The sequence below is a fragment of the Euprymna scolopes genome, chromosome 45 (genome assembly GCF_053919585.1).
Source record: "Euprymna scolopes isolate OS-2025 chromosome 45, ASM5391958v1, whole genome shotgun sequence".
In the NCBI taxonomy this organism is placed as follows: domain Eukaryota; kingdom Metazoa; phylum Mollusca; class Cephalopoda; order Sepiida; family Sepiolidae; genus Euprymna; species Euprymna scolopes.
Window position 1 is genome coordinate 48,040,524 of NC_136526.1, and position 27,097 is coordinate 48,067,620.

Here is a 27,097-nt window from a genome sequence, read left to right on the forward strand (position 1 = left end):
AAGCAGGTCAGCTCCTCCCACAAGGCTGCACTACCGGATTTGTAAACCTCAGCTGGGATGGCATCTTGACCTGGAGCTTTTCCACTGGTTGACTGATGAATGGCTTTGCTGACCTCTTCGATTGATGGGGGGGGGGATCGAGCTGTTGATTGATGGAGACGTTCAATTACTATATCATTGATGGCTCCAGGGCGATTGAGCACTTTGTTGAAATGGTCAGCCCATCTGTTGAGGATATCCTTCTTTCCCATGAGTAGAGTTGAGCCGTCGGCACTGAGCAGAGGAGAGGATCCCGAAGACTATGGTCCGTAAACTGCCCTTAGTGCATCATAAAAATTCTTTGTATCATGTTTGTCTGCATAACCTTGGATTTCATCTGCCTTGGCATTGAGCAAGGAATCCTGCATTGAACGCAGCTTGGATTGGACTTTGTTGTGCATGTTAGAGAAGGCAGTTTTCTTCGCCACACAAGCTGGATCATTTTGATGCGCTCTTAGTAGGCAGTGTATTTCCTACAACAAGTTGTGGATCTCAGGATCATTCTCGCTAAACCAGTCCTGGTGGTGTTTGGTGGCAGGACCTAGAACGTCAAGAGCAGCAGAGTGAACAACATTTTTGAAGATGTCCAGCTCTCTTCAACACTGTTGTGATTGAGATTGAAGTTAGCAAGTTTACTATGTATGCTGCTCTAGAATTCCTCTGCTGTTTTAGAACATTTCAATTTGGCTGTATTGAACCTCTTGGCTGTTTTTTTACCCTGAGGTCATCTCTTTGGTTGAATGAAGAAGTTGAACTATGAGATGATGAGGGGGTGGTTGGTCCAACAATCAGCCCCGCACATGGCTTTGGTCAGTATCACGTCCTGCCTGTCCTTGACTCTGGCAATGACATAGTCGATTTGATGCCAGTGCAGAGAGCATGGATGCATCCATGTGGTTTTATTGCGATTTGGGAGGCGGAACATAGTGTTTCTGATGTTGAGATCATGTGATGCACAGGTTCTAAGGAGGAGGAGTCCATTGCTATTGCATTTGCCTACTCCATGCTTTCCAATGATGTTGTGCCAGGCTTGATGATCTGTACCGACACGTGCATTGAAGTCGCCAAGAATTACAAGCTTCTCCGACTGAGGGACTGAGGAAATGAGAGAGTCCAGCTCTTCATAAAATTTGTCTTCATCAGGGTTAGTTATCGTTGGGGCATAAGTACTGGCCAGCGTAACGCTGGTGTTGCATCCAAGAGGTAACTGCATTTTCATTAGTCTGTCGTTGATACCTTCAGGAATGCTTGCTAGTTTTGGTATGTGAGTGGTTTTGATAGCAAAACCAACACCAGCTTCACGCCACTCCTCAGCACTGCGCCCACACCAGAAGAAGGTGTAGCCTCCACCAGTTTTGGTCAGTTGGCCTTTGTCTGCAAAACGAGTCTCACTTAGGGCTGCAATGCCAATATTGTAGTGAGCAAGCTCACGAGCTACAAGCGCTGTCCGTCTTTCAGGTTGATTTGGTTTTGCAGTGTCAAGCAGGGTTCGGACATTCCATGATGCTAGAGTAAGCACCTTTGTTTTCTTTTTTCTTTTGTTTCGACCGCTTAAGAGGGATCCCTACGAGCCGCAGTATGCTGGCCAGGGTTTGGTGAAGCAGGCTATTTTTAGGGCGCCTTTTCTAGCCCCGTTCTCATTCTATGGAGGCGAGGGACTTTGCTGCTTGTCGGGTTTGCTGATGGAAATTACATTGAGTGGATACGAGGGCTTGTAGTTAGTTGGAGCATCTACCATTAAAATACTTGTAAAACAGGCAGATGGATGCAACATTTCGTCGATGAGACAGAAGTTGAAGCTTAGATGACAGTTCAGGACTTATCAGGTTGGCAACTCTCTTTTGAACCCTGTCCCAGAGTAGGAGACCAACAGTAGATGCAGCAGCCCAAATGCGACAACAATTCTCCATACATGGGTGAATGGTGGCCTTGTAGAGTTACAGGATACTTTCAGGTGTAAGTAACTTTCTAGCATGGTAGAGAGAGCCCACCTTCTTTTCACCAGCCTTGGAAATGCTCTCGACATATTTGTTCTAACTCATGTTCCCTGTGAACATTAAGCGAAGTAGTTTGAACAAAGTTCTTTCGGGTGATGTATCTTAAGCCATAGCTATTATTGGTTGAGAAGTTTCTTGAATTGTTACAAAAAACGAGCTTAGTCTTGGCAGTATTGAACATTACCATCCATTTTAATCGCATTCTACTACAGACTGGAGGTCTTCCCCTAGGGTTTCCGTCATTGTCTTGGATATGTGTTCATTCATTTTCCCCTTGTGCTTGTTATAGAGCATGGTGCCATCAGCAAATATACCTATCTCAGAGTCTATTTTATCAGGGAGATCATTTATGAATATCAGGAATAATAAAGGTCCAAGGATCGATAACCTGGATTCTTCTCTTATTTAAGAAGGATTTAATTATGTTAAGCATTTGTCCAGTGATATCATAGTATCTGATTTTCATGAGAAGATCATCATGCCATACACTGTCAAAAGCCTTAGATATATCTAGAGCTACTGCCCTCTCCTCCCCTGCCTTATCCAGTGCATAGTATATACGTTCAGATATTACAGTTTGAATATCTCCAGTAGAACGTGCTTGCCTTAATCCATACTGATGGGCGGACAGAAGTCCAGCAACTGTAAGGTTGTGGAGTACAGCTTGATTAATTATGGACTCAAATATTTTGGCGAAAAGAGGGATGAGGCTAATGGGGCGATAATTTAATGGGTCAGTTCTTTCGCCAGAACCCTTGTAAACTGGTACCACAGAAGCCGTTTTCCAGCAGTCAGGAAAGCATAACTCGTGAGGGCATTTGTTGAAGAGTTTGGAGAGAACTGGAGCAACCAAGTGGAGCATTTTTTTAATAGTACAGCCAGGATGAGATCGGGTTCACATGTTTTTGAGGTGTCTAGATTTTTTTTATATTAAGATGGAGGTAGATCCTATATAGGTATATGTTTTTGGTGTATTCTGGTTACTTTTATTCGGCCTATGGATTCCACTATAATCATGGTAGGGAAGTGCAAGGGGAGAGTACTGGGGGGTTTTGCGGTGGGGCTGGTTGTCCAAATTGTTATTATGGGGATTGTCCAAAAGAGCTTATTCTCCATATTGCTATTGTTTTCTCTACGTAGGTTTATTAGCGGAGAGTGTTTAGCCATTTTATTATTAGACTGTCCTTATGTTTATACAATGACAGAACCTATATAAAATGACAGAATCTATATAAAATGACAGAACATATATACAATGACAGAATATATATACAATGACAGAACATATATACAATGACAGAACATATATACAATGACACAACATATATACAATAACAAAACCTATATACAATGACAAAACATATATACAATGACAGATCATATATACAATGACAGAACCTATATACAATGACAGAACATATATACAATGGTAGAACCTATATACAATGACAGAACATATATACAATGACAGAACATATATACAATGACAGAATATATATACAATGACAAAACCTATATACAATGACAAAACATATATACAATGGCAGAACATATATACAATGACAGAACATATATACAATGACAGAACATATATACAATGACAGAACATATATACAGTGACAAAACCTATATACAATGACAAAACATATACAATGGCAGAACATATATACAATGACAGAACATATATACAATGACAGAACATATATACAATGAAAGAACATATATACAATGACAAAACATATATACAATGACAGAACATATATACAATGACAGAACATATATAAAATGATAGAATATATATACAATGACAGAACATATATACAATGACAGAACCTATATACAAGGACAGAACATATATACAATGACAGAACAGATATACAATGACAGAAAATATATACAATGACAGAACCTATATAAAATGACAGAACCTATATACAATGACAGAACATATATACAATGGCAGAACCTATATACAATAACAGAACATATATACAATGGCAGAACCTATATACAATGACAGAACATATATACAATGGCAGAACCTATATACAATGACAAAACATATATACAATGACAGAACATATATACAATGACAGAACATATATACAATGACAGAACATATGTACAATGACAGAACCTATATACAATGACAGAACATATATACAATGACAGAACCTATATACAATGACAGAACATATATACAATGACAGAACATATATACAATGACAGAACATATATACAATGACAGAAGATATATACAATAGCAGAACCTATATACAATGACAGAACATATATACAATGGCAGAACCTATATACAATGACAGAACATATATACAATGGCAGAACATATACAATGACAGAACATATATGCAATGACAGAACCTATATACAATGACAGAACATATATACAATGACAGAACATATATGCAATGACAGAACATATATACAATGACAGAACATATATACAATGACAAAACCTATATACAATGACAGAACATATATACAATGGCAGAACCTATATACAATGACAGAACCTATATACAATGAGAGAACCTATATAAAATGACAGAACATATATACAATGACAGAACCTATATACAATGACAGAACATATATACAATGGCAGAACCTATATACAATGACAGAACATATATACAATGGCAGAACCTATATACAATGACAGAACATATATACAATGACAGAACATATATACAATGACAGAATATATATACAATGACAAAACCTATACACAATGAGAGAACATATCTACAATGACAGAACATATATACAATGACAGAACATATATACAATGACAGAACATATATACAATGACAGAACCTATATAAAATGACAGAACATATATACAATGGCAGAACCTATATACAATGACAGAACATATATACAATGGCAGAACCTATATACAATGACAGAACATATATAAAATGATAGAATATATATACAATGACAGAACATATATACAATGACAGAACCTATATACAATGACAGAACATATATACAATGACAGAACATATGTACAATGACAGACAATATATACAATGACAGAACCTATATAAAATGACAGAACCTATATACAATGACAGAACATATATACAATGGCAGAACCTATATACAATAACAGAACATATATACAATGGCAGAACCGATATATAATGACAGAACCTATATACAATGACAGAACATATATACAATGGCAGAACCTATATACAATGACAGAACATATATACAATGGCAGAACCTATATACAATGACAGAACATATATACAATGGCAGAACCTATGTACAATGACATAACATATATACAATGGCAGATCCTATATACAATGACAGAACATATATACAATGGCAGAACCTATATACAATGACAGAACATATCTACAATGACAGAACATATATAAAATGACAGAACATATATATAATGGCAGAACCTATATACAATGACAGAACATATATACAATGACAGAACATATATACAATGACAGAATATATATACAATGACAAAACCTATATACAATGAGAGAACATGTATACAATGACAGAACATATATACAATGACAGAACCTATATACAATGACAGAACCTATATAAAATGGCAGAACATATATACAATGGCAGAACCTATATACAATGACAGAACATATATACAATGGCAGAACCTATATACAATGACAGAACATATATACAATGGCAGAACCTATATACAATGACAGAACATATATACAATGGCAGAACCTATATACAATGACAGAACCTATATACAATGACAGAACCTATATAAAATGGCAAAACCTATATACAATGACAGAACCTATATACAATGACAGAACATATATACAATGGCAGAACCTATATACAATGAAAGAACATATATACAATGGCAGAACCTATATACAATGACAGAACATATATACAATGGCAGAACCTATATACAATGACAGAACATATATACAATGGCAGAACATATATACAATGACAGAACCTATATACAATGACAGAACATATATACAATGACAGAACCTATATACAATGGCAGAACATGTATACAATGACAGAACATATATACAAAGACAGAACATATATACAATGACAGAACATATATACAATGACAGAATATATATACAATGACAGAACCTATATACAATGGCAGAACATATATACAATGACAGAACCTATATACAATGACAGAACCTATATACAATGACAGAACATATATATAATGACAGAACATATATAAAATGGCAGAACATATATACAATGGCAGAACCTATATACAATGACAGAACCTATATACAATGACAGAACCTATATACAATGACAGAACATATATACAATGACAAAACCTATATACAATGGCAGAACCTATATACAATGACAAAACATATATACAATGACACAACCTATATACAATGACAGAACATATATACAATGGCAGAACCTATATACAATGACAGAACATATATACAATGACAGAACCTATATACAATGGCAGAACATTTATAGAATGACAGAACATATATACAATGACAGAACATATATACAATGACAGAATATATATACAATGACAGAACATATATACAATGACAGAACATATATAAAATGACAGAACATATATAAAATGACAGAACATATATACAATGACAGAGCATATATACAATGACAGAATATATATGCAATGACAGAACCTATATAAAATGACAGAACCTATATACAATGACAGAACCTATATACAATGACAGAACATATATACAATGGCAGAACCTATATAAAATGACAGAACAGGGGAGTTTTGAAGGTATTTCAGATACGATACAAGTGTGGCACTATTTCTCCGTGCCACTGTTTCTAACACACTCTGCAGCATGGCTGAGAGGTTATTTGGCCATGTGCATAGAGATACAAAGAAACGCCTGCCTATCCTTTCCTAGAGCTCTCCCTCTTTCTGTACAGGCCGTCATGAGGTGAGCAGCATAATTTTTGTCTCTCCGTAAACGAGGGGTGGGGAGCACCCCCTCCCTCAAAACTAGTTAGGTTAGTTAGCTTTGAAAAGCCTATTGTCTAGTTTTAAATTGTAAAAGTTTTTTTTGTAATATATTGTATCTCTAATGTAAAATAAAATAGTTATGTTCCATATATATTACAATTGTGTCGTGTGTCGTCTTTCTTGTCTGCCATAAAGGCCCTCATAAATGCCTTCATTGAAACAATGAAGCGGTCCGGAGGATGGAGAAAGAAAATTCCAGTCAGAACGCCACTGAGGTGAAGAAATCATCTTAAGAGAAGGAGCCACACGGGACATCCAACATCTCAGGTATGTTTTTCTTCTTATAGACCCTAATGACGGCCATCTTCATATCTTCCCGAGACCACTTTAAGACATTTAGTGCAACACGTGAAACCAGTCATACCTCAGTGACCGGCTGATCGTATTATACAAGAATAAATTACATCCTTATAGATGCAATAATTGTTAATGGGGCATTCATGCTTGTTTTGGCAATTACATTTACTTTAATTGGCAAATGGTAAAGGGATTGTTTGGGCTTCTTTGATTTTCTTATCATTTGATAATATAATTTTCTAGGCTAAGTTAGACATTTTAGCATACGAGATCGTGATGGTGTTTGTATTGAATAGAGTGAATATATTTATGTGGATATTTGAAGGAATTTTCAATAATATGAAAACTTCCCTGAGGATATTGGTTTTTACATTAGAGCTGAATTGGGGTTGAACCAAATGTTATTTTTTAATCCTTAGTGTTTTTTCTTGGGCTAGTCTTAGTGTGGTTAGAGGTTTGGTTGTAGTGTGTGTAGGTGAAAGGGTTGAAGTTACTATTGCCATTGTTATTAGGTTGAGGGTTTCTTTTTGTACGTCACATATTGTGTGTAATTACTGATATTAAATAGCATGTTTCATCGTTCTTATTGTTCTATTTGATCCTGTTAAAGTATCCTGAGTTTCTCAAGGCATTGCTATAGAATATTGAGTTATGATCGAAAGTTTTCTCATCTGCAGATAATTTAGAGATCATATTAGTATTATGGATTTAATGATTAAGCGAGAGTGATTGGAGAATTTATGAACGTATAGGAGTGTAAGGTTTAGTTTATGGTAGGGACCGTATAATTCTGAGTTAAGGTTGAGAGTAATATCCAAGAAGTTAGAGGTTTTCTTATTAGGTTCATTTGTTATAGAGAGTCTGAAATTATTATAGAAGTCATGACATTTCTTAATTGTTTTATTGTATTGTCTGGGAAAAAGCAAATTCGCATAATTTTCTCATTTCAATTTAAGCTAGACCAAAAAGTTGCTGAAACAGCTCGCACTATCAGTGAAGCATTTGGCACAGGAACTTCTCCTAAACACACAGCACAATGGTGGTTTAAAAAATTTTGTGGCGATGATGAGTCTTGAAGATGAGTGTAGTGGTCAGCTGTCGGACATTAACAACAATCAATTAAGTTAAAGCCAATCCATGCACAACTGTTCGAAAACTTGCTTCTAAATTAGATGTAATGTATACAACGATTTCCAATTCATTAAAAAAAAAAAAAGCAATGTCAATTTCAATTAAATGCTATATAAGTAAGTAAGGCTTCCGTCAGTCTTGACAGACTATGGATACCCACTGTAAGGATGCCTGCGCGTGAAATTTTTGTGGCAAGAGTTGCGCAATCTCAAACCACGCCTCTCCTGAGTCGACATTGTTGAATACTAATGGCAAGTGGAGGTTCAGGACAAATAGAAACAATGCTGAGATAAGCGGAATGCATATACAGCGCCTAGAATTCCCAAATGGTCACCCATCTGGTACTGGTCAGGCTCAATGTTGCTTAACTTCGGTGATCTGACGAGAACTGGTGTGTCAACATGATTATGCCGTATAAAAAAGCTGTATAAAAACTATAAAATAAGTACGAAGCACAGTTTGATTGCTAAGGAAGAAGTAATAACACCAATGTGGTCTGACGCGACAAACTACCTTTGAACTAAAGTAACTTACAGCCAGTGAAAATGTAATTGGGGAATAAAACTATAAAATGTCTGATTGAATGAAAAAGTGAAATCAAATGGCCAACTTTTAAACTCCCCTTTCTCTCTTTCTCACTCTTCTTCTATTTTCTATTTCTTTTTTCACTGTTTTCCGGTCCTTTTAATGTTTCTTCTTCCATCCCTGTCAATAATTCATACCCTTTTCCCCCATTTGGCCTTCTTTGTTTAGCAGAGATTTAAAAAGAGGAATGACACTTGATTTTGGTCTCAGGATTGACTGTTCTTTGGCCTAATCAAGATGATCGGGATGAGATTTAAACAAATGCTAAAACATAAATAACTGTTAACTTCAGTTTGTTTTGATATATTCTCCTTGCACTTCATAAAGCTAACATCGGTTAACATGAAGGTGTTAAATCAAAGAATTTTCAACCAATGGAAATCTCTCCAAACCTCCAAAAGTAACACCTATACGTGAATGTAGTAATCCAGTATGAACTTAGAAATTTCTATTGGACCTGATAAAGAAAATCAGTTTGAAGACTCAACAAACAAAGGTAGACCAATAAGAAGTGTATTAGAAAAAGTATATTTACAGTATATTTACATAATGGTTGTCAGGTAAGAGAGTCTTGGCTGGAGAACATATCTGCTCTCGGCTCTGCGTTCGGTGGCTTCTGGTTAACACACACTCAGATTAACCGAGTCTTTTTATTTATGTGTAATATTATCCACATATGTAAATGAGTGGGTGCCACCACAACACTTGTTACGAGTACTTTTATGGGTTTATGTGTTCTTATATATATGGGTGTGGGTGTGTATGCTTTTATGTATGTTGTATGTAGTTCACTGTAATATGTGTGTGTGGGTGTGTGTTCTTATCCTTACACCGTTTCTTGCCTTGAAAGTCTTCAAGACGTGTACGTGGACATGTATAATGCGTACATACCTGGTTGCCTTGGGCAGCGGATGATAACTTCTTGGACGCTGGTCTGCCATCTTGTTGGGGTGTGATCGCTGCAGACAGATGCATTAATGACAACAAGATGGACTGAAGCTTCAATCTTTTATTATTTATTAAAGGCAAGCCCATCATCTCGAAACCTGGTTGTCGGAGAGCTGAATCTCCGATCTGCATTCTCTGCTGCCCAAAACCAACTCTCAGCCCATGTGGTCATCAACTGGAAGCCTACGACCACAATTCCCGTGTCACCCCTAGTTTCCGGTGCATTCTCTCTAGGTTGATACCTGTCAAACCTAACCTTTTGTGACCCTGCCAACTCGCTGATAGGAAATCAAAATATGCTTGTATAACTTTCTATTTCTAAAACTACCTAGATAGCAATTAAGCTGGGATTCCCAATACTACACTTATAGACGCTACCGATAGAAACTGATGAATCAAATTAAGCTACGTTCTGCAAGCAACCAATCAGAAACCAAAATTTCTCTATAAAAACATTCAATCTTTGAGCATTCCAGCATACAAATGTTTCCTGTCAACACGAGAAAGATCTTTAGCTCTTTGCCTGAATAATTAATAAGTCCAGGATCTGTAGAGAACAGTTACCCATTAAAAAATGTTCATCTCCTGAACTTGTACAGAAACTGAAATTAAACATGGCGTTCAATTCAAGATATTGTTATTTACCATTAAATGAAGAAATAAAATTAAATTGATCATGTATGCTTATTTAGATGACGTCACAACAGTGTAATTTGTAACCTGCTCCTTCTTGTCATGCAGTCTTTAATAAGTCGTTGCATTTTTTTAATAAATATTATCGTCACATTTTTAAATAGTTACATCTTTCTTTTTTGCAATAAAATAATGATCAAAGACATTAGTAGAGCAATATTATGATCTATATATTAATAGGATAGCCTGTGTGTTATTTATCTTATGTGTGCGTGAGCCGTTTCTAGTCTCACACAAACACATACGTTCACATTTCAAGCTATATTACTTGTCATATACATACGCGCACACAAACATACACGTGCACGTCCACACATGTACATATATTCATGTTCGCGTACATACACTCAAATTCACGTGTATATACACACACGCTAACGTACACACATGTACTCACACGCGCACACGTAAGTACGCATGGACAACGTCACTTCCCCTTTCAAAGGAAATCCATACATGCGCAAAAGACCAGCGCAAACACCTATAAAAGAAAGAGCAATAAGCAGCTTCTCTCTTTTTCAGACCAGCCTCCTAGCTGGCCGGTCTACGGACCGACAGCATGCCTTTTCGGCATGCGCACGCATGCGCGTCCCTCACGCCACTTGCTACTATGTGGGACAAAGAGCTCATAGACCGTATGTATACTTTATTCGCTTTCTCTCTCCATGAACTGGATTGACATTCTTACTCTTTCTCACTCTATCTCCCCTTCGTCTTGGTCCATCAAAACAGACATGTGCGTGACTCTCTACTGAGCTTAACCCTCTCTTTCTACAGGCCAGCTTGCCACTTTGCGTTTCTCTATTGCATCCCCCTTTCCTTCCACGCACGTAGTCGCCAACGGTCGAATGAACACGTGTACACCCAAGACTTTTATTTCTCAACATAAAATAAACATGTTTATTTTATTCCAGCACTTGAGTTCTTTGTTTCCTTCATTCAATTCGTTTCATTATTTTTTCTATATAGTATTTATATCCTGGTCCTCTATGCGCTCAATATAAAAGCCAAGTACGTCCAAGGATGGAATACTGCTGCCATATTTGGGCAGGAGCTGCTAAAAACAGCCTATCCTGCCTTGACAGAGTACAAAATAGACTTCGTGGCTTAGTGGGGGATGCCCTTTTCTCTACCCTGCAACCTCTCTCCCACAGAAGAGACGTTTCGAGCCTATCCTTGTTTTATCGTTATTTCCATGGCAGGTACTCGTCTGAACTCCAATCCACACATGCACAAAAGACCAGCGCAAACACCTATAAAAGAAAGAGCAATAAGCAGCTTCTCTCTTTTTCAGACCAGCCTCCTAGCTGGACGGTCTATGGACTGACAGCGTACCTCACACCACTTGCTATTATATGGGACAAAAAGCCAACAGACAGTACGTACACTTTATACGCTTTCTATCTCCATAACCTGGATTGTCCTTTCTCACTCTATCTCCCCTTCATCTTGGTCCATTAACACAGACATGTGCATGACTCTCTACTGAGCTTAACCTTCTCTTTCTACAGGCCGGCTTGCCACTTAGCATTTCTCTATCGCATTCCCCTTTCCTTCCACGCGCGTAGTCGCCAACGGTTGAATGAACACGTGTACACCCAAGACTTTCATTTCTCAACAGAAAAATTTCTTGTAATAAATAATTTTATCAAGAAGTTTTGGTTTTAGTTGATCGCCCTCAAGTCATTTATTTTCTTTATAAATAATTTTACCAAGAAGTTTTGGTTTTGGTTATAGTTGATCGCCCTCAAGTCATTTATTTTCTTTATAAATAATTTTACCAAGAAGTTTTGGTTTTGGTTATAGTTGATCGCACTTGTGCGAGCCTTTTCTAGTCTCAGACAAAAACACACGTTCACATTTCAAGCTATATTACTTGTCATATACATACGCGAACACAAACATACGCGCCCACGTCCACACATGTACATATATTCACGTTCACGTACATACACTCACATTCACGTGTATATACACACACGCTAACATACACACATGTACTCACATATATGCACACATGTAAGCACACACAAACGACGTCACTTCCCCTTTCAAAGGAAATCCACAAATGCGCAAAAGACCACCGGAAACACCTATAAAAGGAAGAGACAAGCTGTTTCCAGCCTTTTAGGACCAGCTTTCGAGCTGGTCGGTCTACGGACCGACAGCATGCCTTTTCGGCATGCGCACGCATGCGCGTCCCTCACGCCACTTGCTACTATGTGGGACAAAGACCGTATGTAAACTTTATACACTTTCTCTCTCTAACAGGATTGACAATCTTACTCTTTCTCACTCTATCTCCCCTTCGCTTTGGTCCATGAAAACAGACATGTGTGTGACTCTCTACTGAGCTTAACCCTCTCTTTCTACAGGCCGGCTTGCCACTTCGTGTTTCTCTATTGCATCCCCCTTTCCTTCCACGCGTGTAGTCGTCAACGGCTGAATGAACACGTGTACACCCAAGACTTTCATTTCTCAACAGAAAATAAACGACATGTTTATTTTATTCCAGCATTTGAGTTCTTTGTTTCCTTCATTCAATTCGTTTCATTATTTTTTCTTGTAGCGAGTTTAGGGTATATATATCCTGGTCCTCTATGCACTCAAGTCATTTATTTTCTTTATAAATAATTTTACCAAGAAATTTTGTTTTCGATTATAGTTGATCGCACTCCAGTAATCTATTTTTTATAAATAATTTTATCAAGAATTCTTCATAAGTTTTGGTTTTGGTTTTGATTATAGCTGAAGGAACTCAAGTTATATATATATATATATATATATATATATATATATATATATATATATATATATATATATATATATATATATTTCATAAGTTTGGGTTTCAGTTTCAATTGAAGCTGATGCACTTAAGTCATATTGATATATATTTTTATTTTTGAAATCGCAACTTTATATAATATAAAAATCGATAGAACGTTAACTCTATAATTATATTTACGAAATCTGAAATAATTAAAATATCATATAAGTGGTGATCACTGTGTGTAAAAAGAAAAAAAAAAAAAAAAAAAAAACCCTGTGGAATTTCCACAGGTCCCACTAATCATTATAGTATTTGTAAAAAAATAATGTTATCATAGCGAAATAAATATTTACGGAGAAAAATATTTATGTTAAGGTATTTTAATAGAAAATAATCTTAGATTATTTATATAATTGGAATTCATTATTGAGATGAGTATTATTTATTAATTTTATTTATTGCGGACTATTATCCTCATCTTTTTCTTAGTTGTTTCAGGACGTTTCGGCCAACTATTCCTCTGGCCTTCATCAGGTGGTAGCCGTGATGGGATAGGAACTCCGAATCTACTGACTCCATCCGCTGCAATTACTGCCTTCCATAGTTGTTGTCATCTCACCATGTTTTGGCCAAGTAAGCCTCTGGCTGGCTTTGGGTAGGATTGAAACCGCTATCTTCAGACAATTCTCACTTGGAACCTTAGAGATTCAATGTTTCTATCCACTGTGCTATGAAACAACTAAGAAAAGATGAGTATAATAGTACGCAGTGAATAAAATAAATAATACTCATCTCAATAATGATTTCCAATTGAATAATATATATGCCATTTGGTACGGACCCGATCATATCAGATCAGATAATAAATAAACATGAATTTATAAGACCAAAAAATTCAACCTTGATCGCCCTTTGGGGGTCTGTGGTGCAGTTGATACAGACATTGAATCTCTAGAGTTCCAGGTGAGAATCGTCTGACGATACCAGTTTCAATCCTACTAAAGCAAGCCATTCGGTATGGACCCGACCATGGAAGATTAGATAATAAACATGAATTTATAAGACAAAAAAATTCAACCTCTACGGTTCCAGGTGAGAATTGTCTGAAGATAGCAGTTTCAATCCTACCCAAAGCCGGCTAGACGCTTACTTAGCCAAAACGACAACAACTATGGAGGGCAGTAATTGCAGTGGATGCAGTTAGGAGATTCAGAGTTCCTATCACATCGCGGTTACCACCTGACGAAGGCGAGAGGAATAGTTGGCCAAAACGTTGTGGAACAACTAAGAAAATATGAGGATAATAGTCCACAATTAATAAAATAATGTTAGAACAAAAACAATAATTTAAAAATAGGATGACCTCTAGAGTCTGACGTAGTCTTACATAGAGGTCATTTAAAGTGACTTGGACTTTAGGGAGAGCTTGAAAAAGACATTTTGTTAGCCAAGACTCGGGAGTGTGAGCGAAGAGGGAGAAAGACGGTCAACAGATGACTCGCAGTAGAGAGGATAAGAATGCATTAGTCTAAGACCAGCATTGCTGCTTCCAATGGGGAAACATCGGTAAATAAAGTTGCTGAAAAGACAACCCAAGATTTGTTGATTCATTAAGATGAATATTCGGGTTTGTATTACGGTACACATAGGTTCGAAAAAGTTGTCAAGAAATAAATATATAACAAATAAATGTTATCAATGGCAAGGTAAGTTACTTTTCTACCTAACTGGATATGTTTTTAGTGTTTTTATTTAATGTAACATGTTTATTCAGCTCAAAAATCATATGGTGTTTACCGATATATTGGAAAATTTAAAATGGCGCCCGACTCTCTCTTTGACGGTAAGTTTGGGAAAAGGAGTTAAAAATAAAAAATATGTAAAATACAGTTAAAAACTCAATTCAAACAAAAACAAAAAAAACGTAAGTATGTCTGAAAAAAAAAAAAAAAATATGTTTGCAAAAAAAAAAAAAAAAGAAAAAAATGTTTAAAATTAAAATATAACAAAAACATTTATTTTTATTCCAAGGGTGCAATTATATACATTTTGTGCTTCCGTAACTGGGTAGACAGACAGTAACGCCACCTATAGGCAAACAGAGGAAACAGGCTCTCTCTTTCTTCACGATTACCGGTACCGTTAAGTATTCTGCACTTTCATCTAAGAATAAAAAAAAAAAAAAAAAAAACGTAAAAAAAAAAAAAAGAAACGCAAAAACACACAAAAAAACGTAAATATTTGAAAATAAACAAGCAACAAAACGTAAATGTTTGGAAAAATAAAACTTAAATATGTTTGCAAAAAAAAACAAAAAAAAACGTTTAAAATTAAAATATAACAAAGACATTTATTTTTATTTCAAGGGTGCCATTATATACATTTTGTGCTTCCGTAATTGGGTGGACAGACATTAACGCCACCTATAGGCAAACGGAGGAAACCGGCTCGGCTCTCTCTTTCTTCCTGTTAACCGTATTTATTTCATTATTTTTATTTTCTAAGACTAACAGGACCGCAACAATCGTCAGGGGATTTTGCTTGGAGAAAGTCAAATGTCTCTGCTAACTCCATTAAACCAGCGGAAGTAAACATTGTTTGTTGCATTGTGGGTAAATTCCCACGTTTACCCGTCAAATGATTTGCCAGAAATAATACAACTACAAAAACGAAAGAATTAAGTAAGGCCCGAAAGAAATTTAATTGTAATTGTTTTGTTTATTTAATAATTTATTTTCATATGAAAACACTTCAACCAAAAACAGTACATAACAAAATGTAAGTTTCCAACTCGTTTATGTTTTTTTTTTCAAAGCTTATTTTCGTATTTTTATGAATTAAATTCCAGTCAATTTTGTTGTCTTGTGGTGCAGTAGTGGTGTGGTGCACTGCACTGCACTGGTGCATTGCATTTTTTTTAATTGAATGAGTAATTAATTTACAGTTCTTTGTTTTTAAATCAATTACTTTTGGGTGCTTATTCAAATTGCCACTCATGGCGGAAATCAAAACTTCATGCTTGTTAAAGAACTAAGATGTCATATTCCAAAAATTACGTAAATCAATCAAGTATGTAAATAAAGAAGAAAATAAAAAATTACGATTTTTAGCGATTTTTTCTACTAAACTAGGTACTTCTACATCTTATCACCGAAAATATAGACACCATTTTTTAAAATTTTTTTATTTATTTTTTATTTTTTTTTGTCACCTGTCATTAGAATCAGAGAGAGAAATCAGTATTTGAAACTATGGTACTAGTGCACTTATTGATCCGTGCTAGAATAACGTTATTATTTTAAAAAGCCATTCTTAACATGGGGAGGGGAGGGATGTTTTGTAACTATTCTATACTTTAACCTTACAATTGAATAAAAAAACATAATAAAACTTTAATTAAACTTGGGGTTATCTTTCAGATGCAAGGTTCCTTGTTTACTTGCGATTGTAACGATGTAAGATTCCGTTGTACGGAAGACCAAATCGGCCATAATTTAAATATTTAAATTTATTTACTGAATTTAAATATTTAAATTGATATACTGTTTGAATGATAATATACGTCTACGATGTTTTTATTGGCGCTTTTCTTCGTATTTTTTAATAACATTTTTTTGCACCATTTACAAGTTTTTTTTTTTACAAATACTTTTTTTAATACTGTAATAGTAAAATTATTTTAGTAAAATTCTATATTGGATACGTTTTTTTTATGAAGTTTAAGTAAAAAAAGTTCACATTTTTATTATTAAAAATACATTTAATGAAAACACTCATTATAAAATGTTCACGTTGTTTAATTAAAAGTTCTCTATTTTAATCTAATAGTTTTATAATTTTGTTATTTTGTTACAAATTTCTAATAAAGATTATTTTAATTTTAACGGTAATTTGGTTTTCATTATAAACTCCGTCATGTTAAAGGCTTGAAAATCACTTTAAATCAATTTTAATATTAAAAAAAAAAGAGAAATCAACAGGAAAAAAATCTCGTGTGAAAACATTACGAGATACTTTTTCCGTATAATTAATAAATGTATCTTTATTTTACTATTAACAGTATTAAAAAAATTATTTGTAAAAAGAACTTGTAAATGGTGCAAAAAAATGTTATTAAAAATACGAAGAAAAGCGCCAATAAAAACATCATAGACATTTTGGCCGATTTGGTCTTCCGTACAACGGAATCTTACATCGTTAAAACCGCAAGTAAACAATGAACCTTGCATCTGAAAGATAACCAAACTTGGAAATACAATTTAAAAAATAGCGCAGATCAGTAAGTGCACTAGCACCGAAACTATGGCCGAAGTACGAATAAATGACAAAAAAAAAATAAATAAATAAACTAGATATTATCTACTTCTGAAAGGGTAATTTTTTTTTGGCACGCCAGCTCGCCAAAAAGTATGCCACGGGTCAAATTTCATTCCGTCATAAAAACAACTTTCCACAGAAAAAAAAAACAAAAAAAAAAAAAAAAACTTTATTTTTACATTTTTATCTCGTGAATAAACATAAAATAATATATTAAAAACCGCGTTTATTATTTTTAATATCCAACAACGGAGTTGAAGTCAATGTTTTCAATTTTAAAACAAAACTATTTTTTTTGGATAAATCTGTTTGGCATACTGATGAATTATTTTTTCTAAAGAATAAAATTGAATAAAGTTTATTTTTACAAGAATGTTTAGACATTTACCTAGCGAATAAGCATAAAAATATACATGAAAACCCGCGTTTATTATATTTTTTAAATCAAAATTATGCACCAGGGTATGTAGGTGGCTTTTTTTCTTTTCTTTCATTTTTTTTTTTTTTAAACGAAAGTGACTTTGATAAAATTGCGTTTGGCGTACTCATGAATTATTTTTTCTAAAGAATAAAATTAAATAAAGTTTATTTTTTTACAAGAATGTTTAGACATTTACTTAGCAAATAAGCATAAAAACATATAGGAAAAACCGCGTTTATTATTTTTTAAAAATCCAAATTATACACCGAATATAATTTTTTTTTTCTTAAACGAAACTGACTTCATACCCGGTGTATAATTTGGATTTTTTAAAAAATAATAAACGCGGTTTTTCATATATATTAAAAAAAAAAAAAAAATTAATTCATGAATACACCAAACAGAGATTTTTCAAAAAAATTAGTTTTGTTTTAAAATCGAAAACATTGACTTCAACTCCATTGTTGGATATTAAAAATAATAAACGCCGTTTTTAATATATAATTTCATGTTTATTCACGAGATAAAAGTGTAAAAATAAGTTGGATTTTTTTTTTCTGTAGAAAGTTGTTTTTATTATATTTAGTAAAAATGAAAAATACCGAATTTTTTAGTAAATTAATTTGGGATAAAGATTACTATACTATGTTAAAAGGCAGTTTGGTACATAGGTGCACATGCGAATGCATATTTAACACCCTTTTTTATGTTACCGTATGCATATCATGAACGAAGGCTGTTCAATGGGGAAAATAGTTCTAGGGTTCAGGGGTTAATCCCCCCGCCAAAAAAAGTGCTATAATGTTTTGTTTTTTTCATGTTTTGTCCGCCATTGAAAAAAAAAATTCTATGTTCTTAAAAAAAAACAAATGTCCTTCTGACAATGTCCCCCAAGTGCTTTTCTTTTTTATCTAATTTTAAATTGTACGCCAAAGATTACTACGCTATGTGAGAAGGCAGTTTGGCATGCGTGTGCACATGTGAATGCACATTTAACAGTCTTCATGTAGCGTAAATGAAAGCTGTTACATGGTGGAGAATAGTGCCAGAGTTCAGGGGTTAATACCATGTAAACGGTAAATTTGTGACGGAAGTTCTTATATTCTTTTAAAGCACACTGAAATCTACAAAACAAATATATTTTTCTATACGAACGTGAGATAGACCTTAAAGTAAAAATAATACTAAAATTATTCTTTGAGGTATCTAAATATTTATCTGTTTAACTTTTTTTAAAGCGTTTATTTACTTTGAAAAAATATAATGTCAAATCAGTTTATTTAGAACCCGATTAAAAAAAAAGATGGTGATTTTGTTCCTTAATATTCACTCAAAAATCGAAAACTAAACCATGTACTGGTAAAAACACATTCATTAAATGTCAACAACCGTGTGAAAATGTAATGTTCTACCAGTATTTTGTTTAATTTTTTTTTATTTTTAAACGATTATAAAAATCCAAATGGCTTTTATAAAAACTGTTATATTTTTTCTTCTAATTCAACAGACTTGACACTACATTTGTTTAAAGTAAATAAACGCTTTAAAATAAGCAAAAGCACAAAAAATTTTCGAGGTATAAAGAAGAGTAACTTTTCCTGTCCTTTGGTAATATTTATTTGTTGCATATTTATTTTTCACCTCGTTTTGCTTTTTTGGCCATTGTAAAAAATACCCCCAAAACAAAGAGAAAACCTGCAATCAGCCCGACAACTGGTCCAGTACATGTTAAAGTGAGGTCTACCATTTGGGTAGTCACCTAGGAGGTCCTCTATTCCAGGCCTTGCAACTTAGCTTTTAGGTTGAGTAAGGTAGTTGCTTACTGCCTTGAGGTACTCCTTATCGGGAATGCCGGCAGAGCTGTTGAAGCAATTTTTAGCTGATCAGTGTTCCTTTGTGAATGCTGACTTGATACTTCCTACCTTCTGACATTGTCACATCTTGCTGCATAGGAAGAAAGTAAAAATCTACCAGTAAAATTTTGCTAAACTCTTGCAACAAAATTATTTTTTATTGATATTCTTATGTTGACGATTATTGACACAACATTTTTGCCAATATAAGCTCTATCCTTCTCCAGGTGAGTCTGACTGTATCTTTTATGGAATTTCCAATATTCTTTTATGGAATTTCCAATGGAACCCTTTGTTTTATCTACAACACGATTTAATCTCATTCCGTTGGCTGTGACTGGGTATAAGTCTAAAGTAATTTGTCATTCTATTCTTAGAATGGCCCGTACTGATGATTGAACCTTCAAACTCTAGAAAACTTGCAGGACTCATGATTAATTAACATTTATATCGGTTGCACCACAAGTTGCTTCAAAATTGCATACAGATTTCCAAGCATGACAAATATTCATGTGTTTCACAAGGCAAATATGAATAACGTTGGAGGCGACGTCGGTTGGAACGTGAGAATAAAATTCAGGATAAGAATATTTGACGAACTATCAACTTATCATGATTCGTATTATTTTTATTTTTTTTTTTTACAAAGGAGTCACCACTTGTCAAGGCCCAGAGGCCATGCAAGGATAAGTTTTAATCAGTGTACAGTAGTCAATGGGGGTATATCGTAATAATCGTTAGTTGTGCAAATTTGGCAAATTGGATTACTTAAGGGGACAGCTCATAAAGAATTTGTTTACGTTGAACTTGAAGACAATCATATTGCAGTCAGCTGGAAATCAGGGAAACCAAAGGAAGTTCCACAGATGTTCATTATTTTGTTATTTGAATTATTTGAACTCATCATACTACTGTTCTCATCTTGAGTGTCATTTTCCTCCGACCTTCTTTAGGTGTATCTTGTTGAACTTAGGAATTTGCATGGAATTTCGAGTAGAAACCTTTATTTACATCATAGGGGTAGCATGTTCTTGTTCCATCAGTAATGACTGGATAGAGGTCCTAAGTAATTTGCAATTGTATTTTTTCAGTCGCCCATACTGAGGATTCAACCTTCATGAGAATATCACTTTTACAATTGATTTTTCCAAGTCCTCTAACCACTGTGTCACGGGTTCTTGCGAACATCCATCCAGTCATGGGTGACGGAACAGAGCACGCTACCCCCATAAAGTAAATAAAGGGTTCTGCTCAAAATTCCGTCCAAATTCTTGAGTTTGACAGAAACATTCTCAGCTAAGTAGTAGAGACCGCAGAGATCAATTTAAAAAAACTTTGACCCCAATTTTATCCCTTTAACATTTAATCTTTTGGGCTGAAATCAAATTAAAAAGTTTGGTCAATGTCCTAAGTAACCTACATCTAAAATTTCAAGTGTTTAGACCCAAAATTGGCGAAGGAGTTTGGTAGCGTTTTCAAAGGTCAAATCGTTGAACTTTGACCCCTTGACAGCCAAATTTCTGGCTAAAAACTGATTTAAAAGACTTTCCTAAATCTCATTACCCCTTATGTTAAATCTCGAGTCTGTAGACTGAAAATTGACAGAGTAGTTTGGTAGGGAAATGTATACACACAGACATACAATTTCACTTTTATAGATATAGATTGATCCCACCATTTCTTTTTGCTGTATTGTCTTTAACATATACATTATTTCTCTTGTCTTAATCTTTTTCATAAGTATTAGTGTCACATGAGCTCTTCAGTCTTAGTCTTTTCTGTAAGTATTATTATTATATGAGCTTTTCACTCTCTATCATCATAACTTGTCTGGAGAAACTTCCATTAAAATATAACATTTTTTCCTTGTGTTTTCACAAAATTTTAAACATTCACGATATATAGGTTGAAAAAATTCTCATTATAATATAATTGTTTCTATTTTGTATTTTATTTGTTTTACAGATATGCATAAGCCCTAAAACCGGGAAACATTTACCTGTACACTTTGTGAGTTTTCCTTTATGGAGAAATGGAACCGAAAATCCACAGAGATATACATACTGGGAAAGAACCACTTTGCTGTGAAATATGTGGCTCTTCCTTTACCAAAAAGTCAAGATTGGAAGAGCACATGCGAAAACACACTGGCGAGAAACCATTTTCATGTGGAATATGCGGCACTTCATTTTCTGTGAACTGCAGTTTGACATTGCATATACGTATACACACTGGGGAGAAGCCCTTCTCCTGTGAAATATGCAAAAAGTCATTTTCTCAATCGTCACATTTAACAAGACACATACGTGTACACACTGGGGAGAAGCCATTTTGCTGTAAAATATGTGGATGTTCATTTCCTGATAAACGGAATCTAACGTGTCACATGCGTATACACACCGGAGAGAAACCATTTACCTGTGATAAATGCAGCTCTTCATTTTCTCTCAAAGAAAGCTTAAAAGCACACATGCATAAACACACTTGGGAGATGCCATTTTCTTGTGAAATATGTGGAACTTCATTTCCACAGAGGAAAAATTTGCGGCAACACATGCGTGTACACACTCAGGATAAAGCATTTTCTTGTGAAACTTGTTTGTCTTCATTTGCTACAAAAGCGCATTTGACACGACATAAGCGCGTACACACTTAAAGTGATGTCACCTCAAGTTGCAACCCAAAGCTTGATACTGCACCAGACTAGATCAATTCTTGTCCTAGAATCCAGTAAGACCAAGAGATCTAAAATAAAGATATTCTATAACATTAATATAATCAGTTGGAGAGAGGAAAATTATTTTCCCACCTCCTTTACTAACTCAGTGTTTGTTCGATAAAAAACTTTAGTGGAACATTCGAATATCTATGTATCCCATATAAAGTTCAAGTGTTAACCGCAGGTAGTGGGATCCTTGATTTATGAAAATTTTGACTAAAGAAACAAAAGCATTGTGATAAACAGATCTTCATGTTTTTAAAAATAAAATTTGACAAACCACCTGCATATATAGATCAAAAAGAAAATACTAAGATTTTATCAAAACAAACTAGAATCTTAGGCAGATCTCCATCCTCCAATAAAAAAATAATTAAAAAAAAAAAACTATACACAGTGAGTCAAGTGCAGGTATAATCCAAACAATTTCACTTAAGAGCGACTGTCAAAAGTCTACTTGTTACTCTCGAGAAGTAATTTGAGAAATCGTAAATGTGATGATGCTGTATTATTAGTATTTTTAGTTTTGAAAAGATTTTCCTAATAAGAAAAGTCGTTACGTAAAGAACTTTAACAATACTGAATATCTTTAATAATGCTATATGTTAGAATATTAAATCAATTCACTGTGAAGAGTTTAAGTAAAATGTCTCTAGATATGTGACTCTGATGGTATTGCCTTGTTCATGGAATAGATGAAATTTCTTTGGTTAGTGGATGTAGAAGTGTTGAAATGTCAGGATTAGGTTTACAATAAAAAGGCCAAGAGAAAGCGGGATAAATATAGGCTTGACTGAAGATTTTTTTAATGCAATTTCCAAACACAGCCCAACACATACTACCACGAGTAGACAATGCATAAGGAGTCAAATGTCATACCAACAAATGCAGAAATGGAACTGCACTGTGCAACTGGACTCAAATCAAGGCTTGTATTCATTTGCATTTGTGCAAGCTTTGTAAAATGGGCTTTGTTTCAGAGTCAGTGATATTGCCATGTGTCATTCGTTTCAGAAAATTGAGAGGAGGAGAAAGTGTTACACGAATGACCCGGTCCAAGCCGGGTTGACATGCTAGTATATATATGTGTATAGGTGTATATACATATATGTATGTTCATGAATAAAAATGTGGCACGCGTCTGCGGATGAAATGTCAGAAATTGACAAGCTAAAGGGGAATTGTTTCAATATTTCTCACAAATATAAACAGACCTTGTTATTGTTATGAAAAATGTAACAGAAAGGAATCTGGTTATGTGGATGTTTTGAAAAGATTGACAGGAAAAAGTGACAGAAGGAAAAAGATTGCAGTTGGAGATTTGATTGTCAACTGAGTGGACGCCACGATAATTCTCTCTGTCGCTCTCTCACTCTCTCTTTCTATCTACCATAGCAAGAACAACAGGAGAAATAAAAAAACGGACTGTTGCTTACACCAATGGTTGTTGTGTTTTAAAGTCTTAAAAAGGTTTTATAATATAACAAATGTAGATGATCAAACAAAAAACACAAATATGTAAAACATTTTTTAGAATCATTTGAGATGAGGCTTTATAATTTGTGTATTCATCTTTTTTGCAGACTGTTATCCTCATTTTCATTGTTGTTACACCACGTTTCGGCAAACTCATTATCTGGCCTTCTTCAGTTGCAGTAATTACTGGGGATACAGTTACAAGACTCATTATTCCAACCCTGTCGTGGGTAACCACCTGAAGAATGTGAGAGGATGAGTTCGCCAAAACCTGATGAAACAACAATAATGATGAAGATCAGGATAAGTTTTCAAAAACAAAAAAATGAATATACATGTAAAACAGATTAAACTTAATTCCATAATTTTGAATGGTGTGTATCATTCACCCTCCGTCTATTATTTGGCAACCTTGTTGCCATAGGAGGACATATTTCCCTCTTATGATATGAAGAAATTATGATTTATTACACAAAAGATATTAATTATCCAAATAATAACATCTAATAAAAATAAAATATAATAAAATAATTATTAATATGATTAATAATTATAACAAAATAAACATACTTAAAATATTATATAATAATATAGAATATAATAAATTACTTAATTAAAAAGAAATAACAATAAAAGATTATATAAAATAATATAGAAAGTATTGCTTAAAAATTTGAATGTAAAACCTTTTTTAGCGTCTCTGGAGATTTTTCAAAAGATGGAACAGAAAAGTATTCTTCTCTGTTTTCTCTAGATCATTCTTTAGCGACAACTATAAATAACAAAGGATTGCTATTTATAGTCAGTTATAATACAGCACTGGGATGCGTTCACAGGCGACCAAAGAAATCACAAGCAAATTTGAGTCGTTAAGTAACGGATGAACTGGACAACAAGATACTGATAAAAAATCTCTTTCATCAATAACTGGTAAATATAGATTTTTCTGAATTATATTTGACCAAAAAGCATTTATATCTAAAATATAAAAGCAAACATTACTATAAAAAAACAATTACTTCTATCAAAAGAGAAATAACTAGAAAACTGACCAGTTATTTTCCTTTGCACTGTTACATTGTAAGAAGCTTATTAGTAATTTGTTTCCTTTCAATTTTGTTTCTGTTTTCTTTTTCTTTGTAATAAAATTTCTTTTTTCAAATTATCTTTTTTTTTCACTCTTTTTAACTCTAATTAATATGTTTGCAGCATTCCATTTCCCCTAGACTCGGACACAAAAACCGCACCACTTGTAGATTTGATGGTGTTTTAATAATAATAATAATAATAATAATAATAATAATAATAATAATTTAAGCAGCTTTCTTTTGTATGGAAATAATTCCAGACAAGACTTGAACCCACGATGTAAGGTGCCAACATATACACATTCAAAGCCCAAAATAAGCCAATGATAAGATTTAAACAGAGATCTGACCAAAAAAAAAACAGAATTCCCTCGTCCCCCGTCAGAAACATTATTCATAGAATGTGAAAAATAGAGGATAAAATAAGGAAAGTGAAAGCTATAATGAAAATAAACTTTTTACTTTTTCAAATTCAACTCTCGATGAGTTAATAGTAAGAGAAATCCTAGCAGTCTCATATTAGCATAATTAGTAATTATGGAGCTTGTATGCGAGAGGATAAATACTTTTTATTAAAAAGTATCACATATATCACAATTACTAGCAGTTCAGCCCAAGTTTGCTTGGGCCCTATGTACTGTTCATAACTTTATGTGCATATGTATATATGCATATATATATATATGAAAAAGTTTGACTCATGTCAAGGTAACCTACATCTAATATTTCGAGTGTTTAGACCAAAATTGGCGGAGGAATTGTGTAGAGTCTGCAAAGGTCAGCTATTTAAACTTTGACCTATTGGCAGCCAAATTTTTGCCCAAAAACTGATTAAAAAGCTTGCTGTATGTCTGAATACCCTTTATGTAAAATTTCAAATGTTTAGACCCAAAACTGGCTGAATAGTTTGCTAGAGACCACAAAGGTAAAATCTTTTAACTTTGACCCCCTTCATAGCCAAACTTTTGGCCAAAAACCGATCGAAAGCTTGCCCTATGTCTGAATACACTTTATGTAAAATTTCAAATGTTTAGACCAAAACTTGGCAGAGAGGTCAAATTTTTTAACTTTGACCTCAATTTTGACTCCTTAACATTTATTGTTTTGGACTCAAATTAAGTTAAAAAGTTATATCCATGTACATCTAAAATTTCAAGTGTTTAGACCCCAAATTGGCGGAAGAGCTTTGTAGAGTTTTCAAAGGTCAAATCGTTGAACTTTGACCCCTTGAAAGCTAAATTTCAGGCCGAAAACTGAATAAAAAGATTTTCCCAAATCTAAATACCCCTTATGTCAAATCTCGCGTCTGTAGACTAAAAGTTGACAGAGCAATTTGGTAGGGAAATGTAGACACACAGACAGTTTCACTTTTATATATAGATTTAAAAAAATGGAGCTAGAGTAAAATAATATACTTGATTTTATTTTTGTTTGACATTCATGGAAGTTAACTTTTTACTTTTTCACTTTTCACTTTCGATGAGAGTTATTATTCAGAGAATAACAGTCTCATATATGAATATTGAATAATTATGAGGCTTCTATTAAAACGTATGAAATCTATAAAATTCTTACAAAACAGAAGTTGAGTAGAATAATACATAACTTGTACAGTTATCATCTTTGGTTTCATCTCTGTTTTATATTGTGGCATCTAGAAGTGTAAGCCATGTTTAGTTTCAGAACAGTTTCTGATGGTTA

At 34.0% G+C, this 27,097-nt stretch overlaps 1 protein-coding gene and 2 pseudogenes across 2 annotated transcripts in view; 1 reads left to right on the top strand and 2 right to left on the bottom strand.

The window, feature by feature from the left end:
• Positions 1-793: 793 nt before the first annotated feature.
• Positions 794-1,252, bottom strand: LOC145269180 (protein CFDP2-like). The gene has a single exon (XM_080124790.1). It carries the CDS (start codon positions 1,250-1,252, stop codon positions 794-796), a length of 459 nt encoding a protein of 152 aa, XP_079980916.1.
• A 7,572-nt stretch (positions 1,253-8,824) lies between these two features.
• On the bottom strand, positions 8,825-8,941 carry LOC145269988 (5S ribosomal RNA; annotated as a pseudogene).
• Positions 8,942-15,805: 6,864 nt separating this feature from the next.
• The window catches only part of LOC145269181 (uncharacterized), a 65,708-nt pseudogene continuing 54,416 nt past the window's right edge, over positions 15,806-27,097 (top strand). Inside the window, exons 1-2 of the transcript XR_013864961.1 lie at positions 15,806-16,300; positions 22,079-22,757. The product of XR_013864961.1 is annotated as an uncharacterized LOC145269181 (transcript). The remainder of the gene's footprint in view (positions 16,301-22,078; positions 22,758-27,097) is intronic.

What these genes read in the sequence shown, in the direction of transcription:
- LOC145269180 (XM_080124790.1), bottom strand. Translation starts at nt 1,252, where the DNA reads ATGCAGTTACCTCTTGGATGCAACACCAGCGTTACGCTGGCCAGTACT.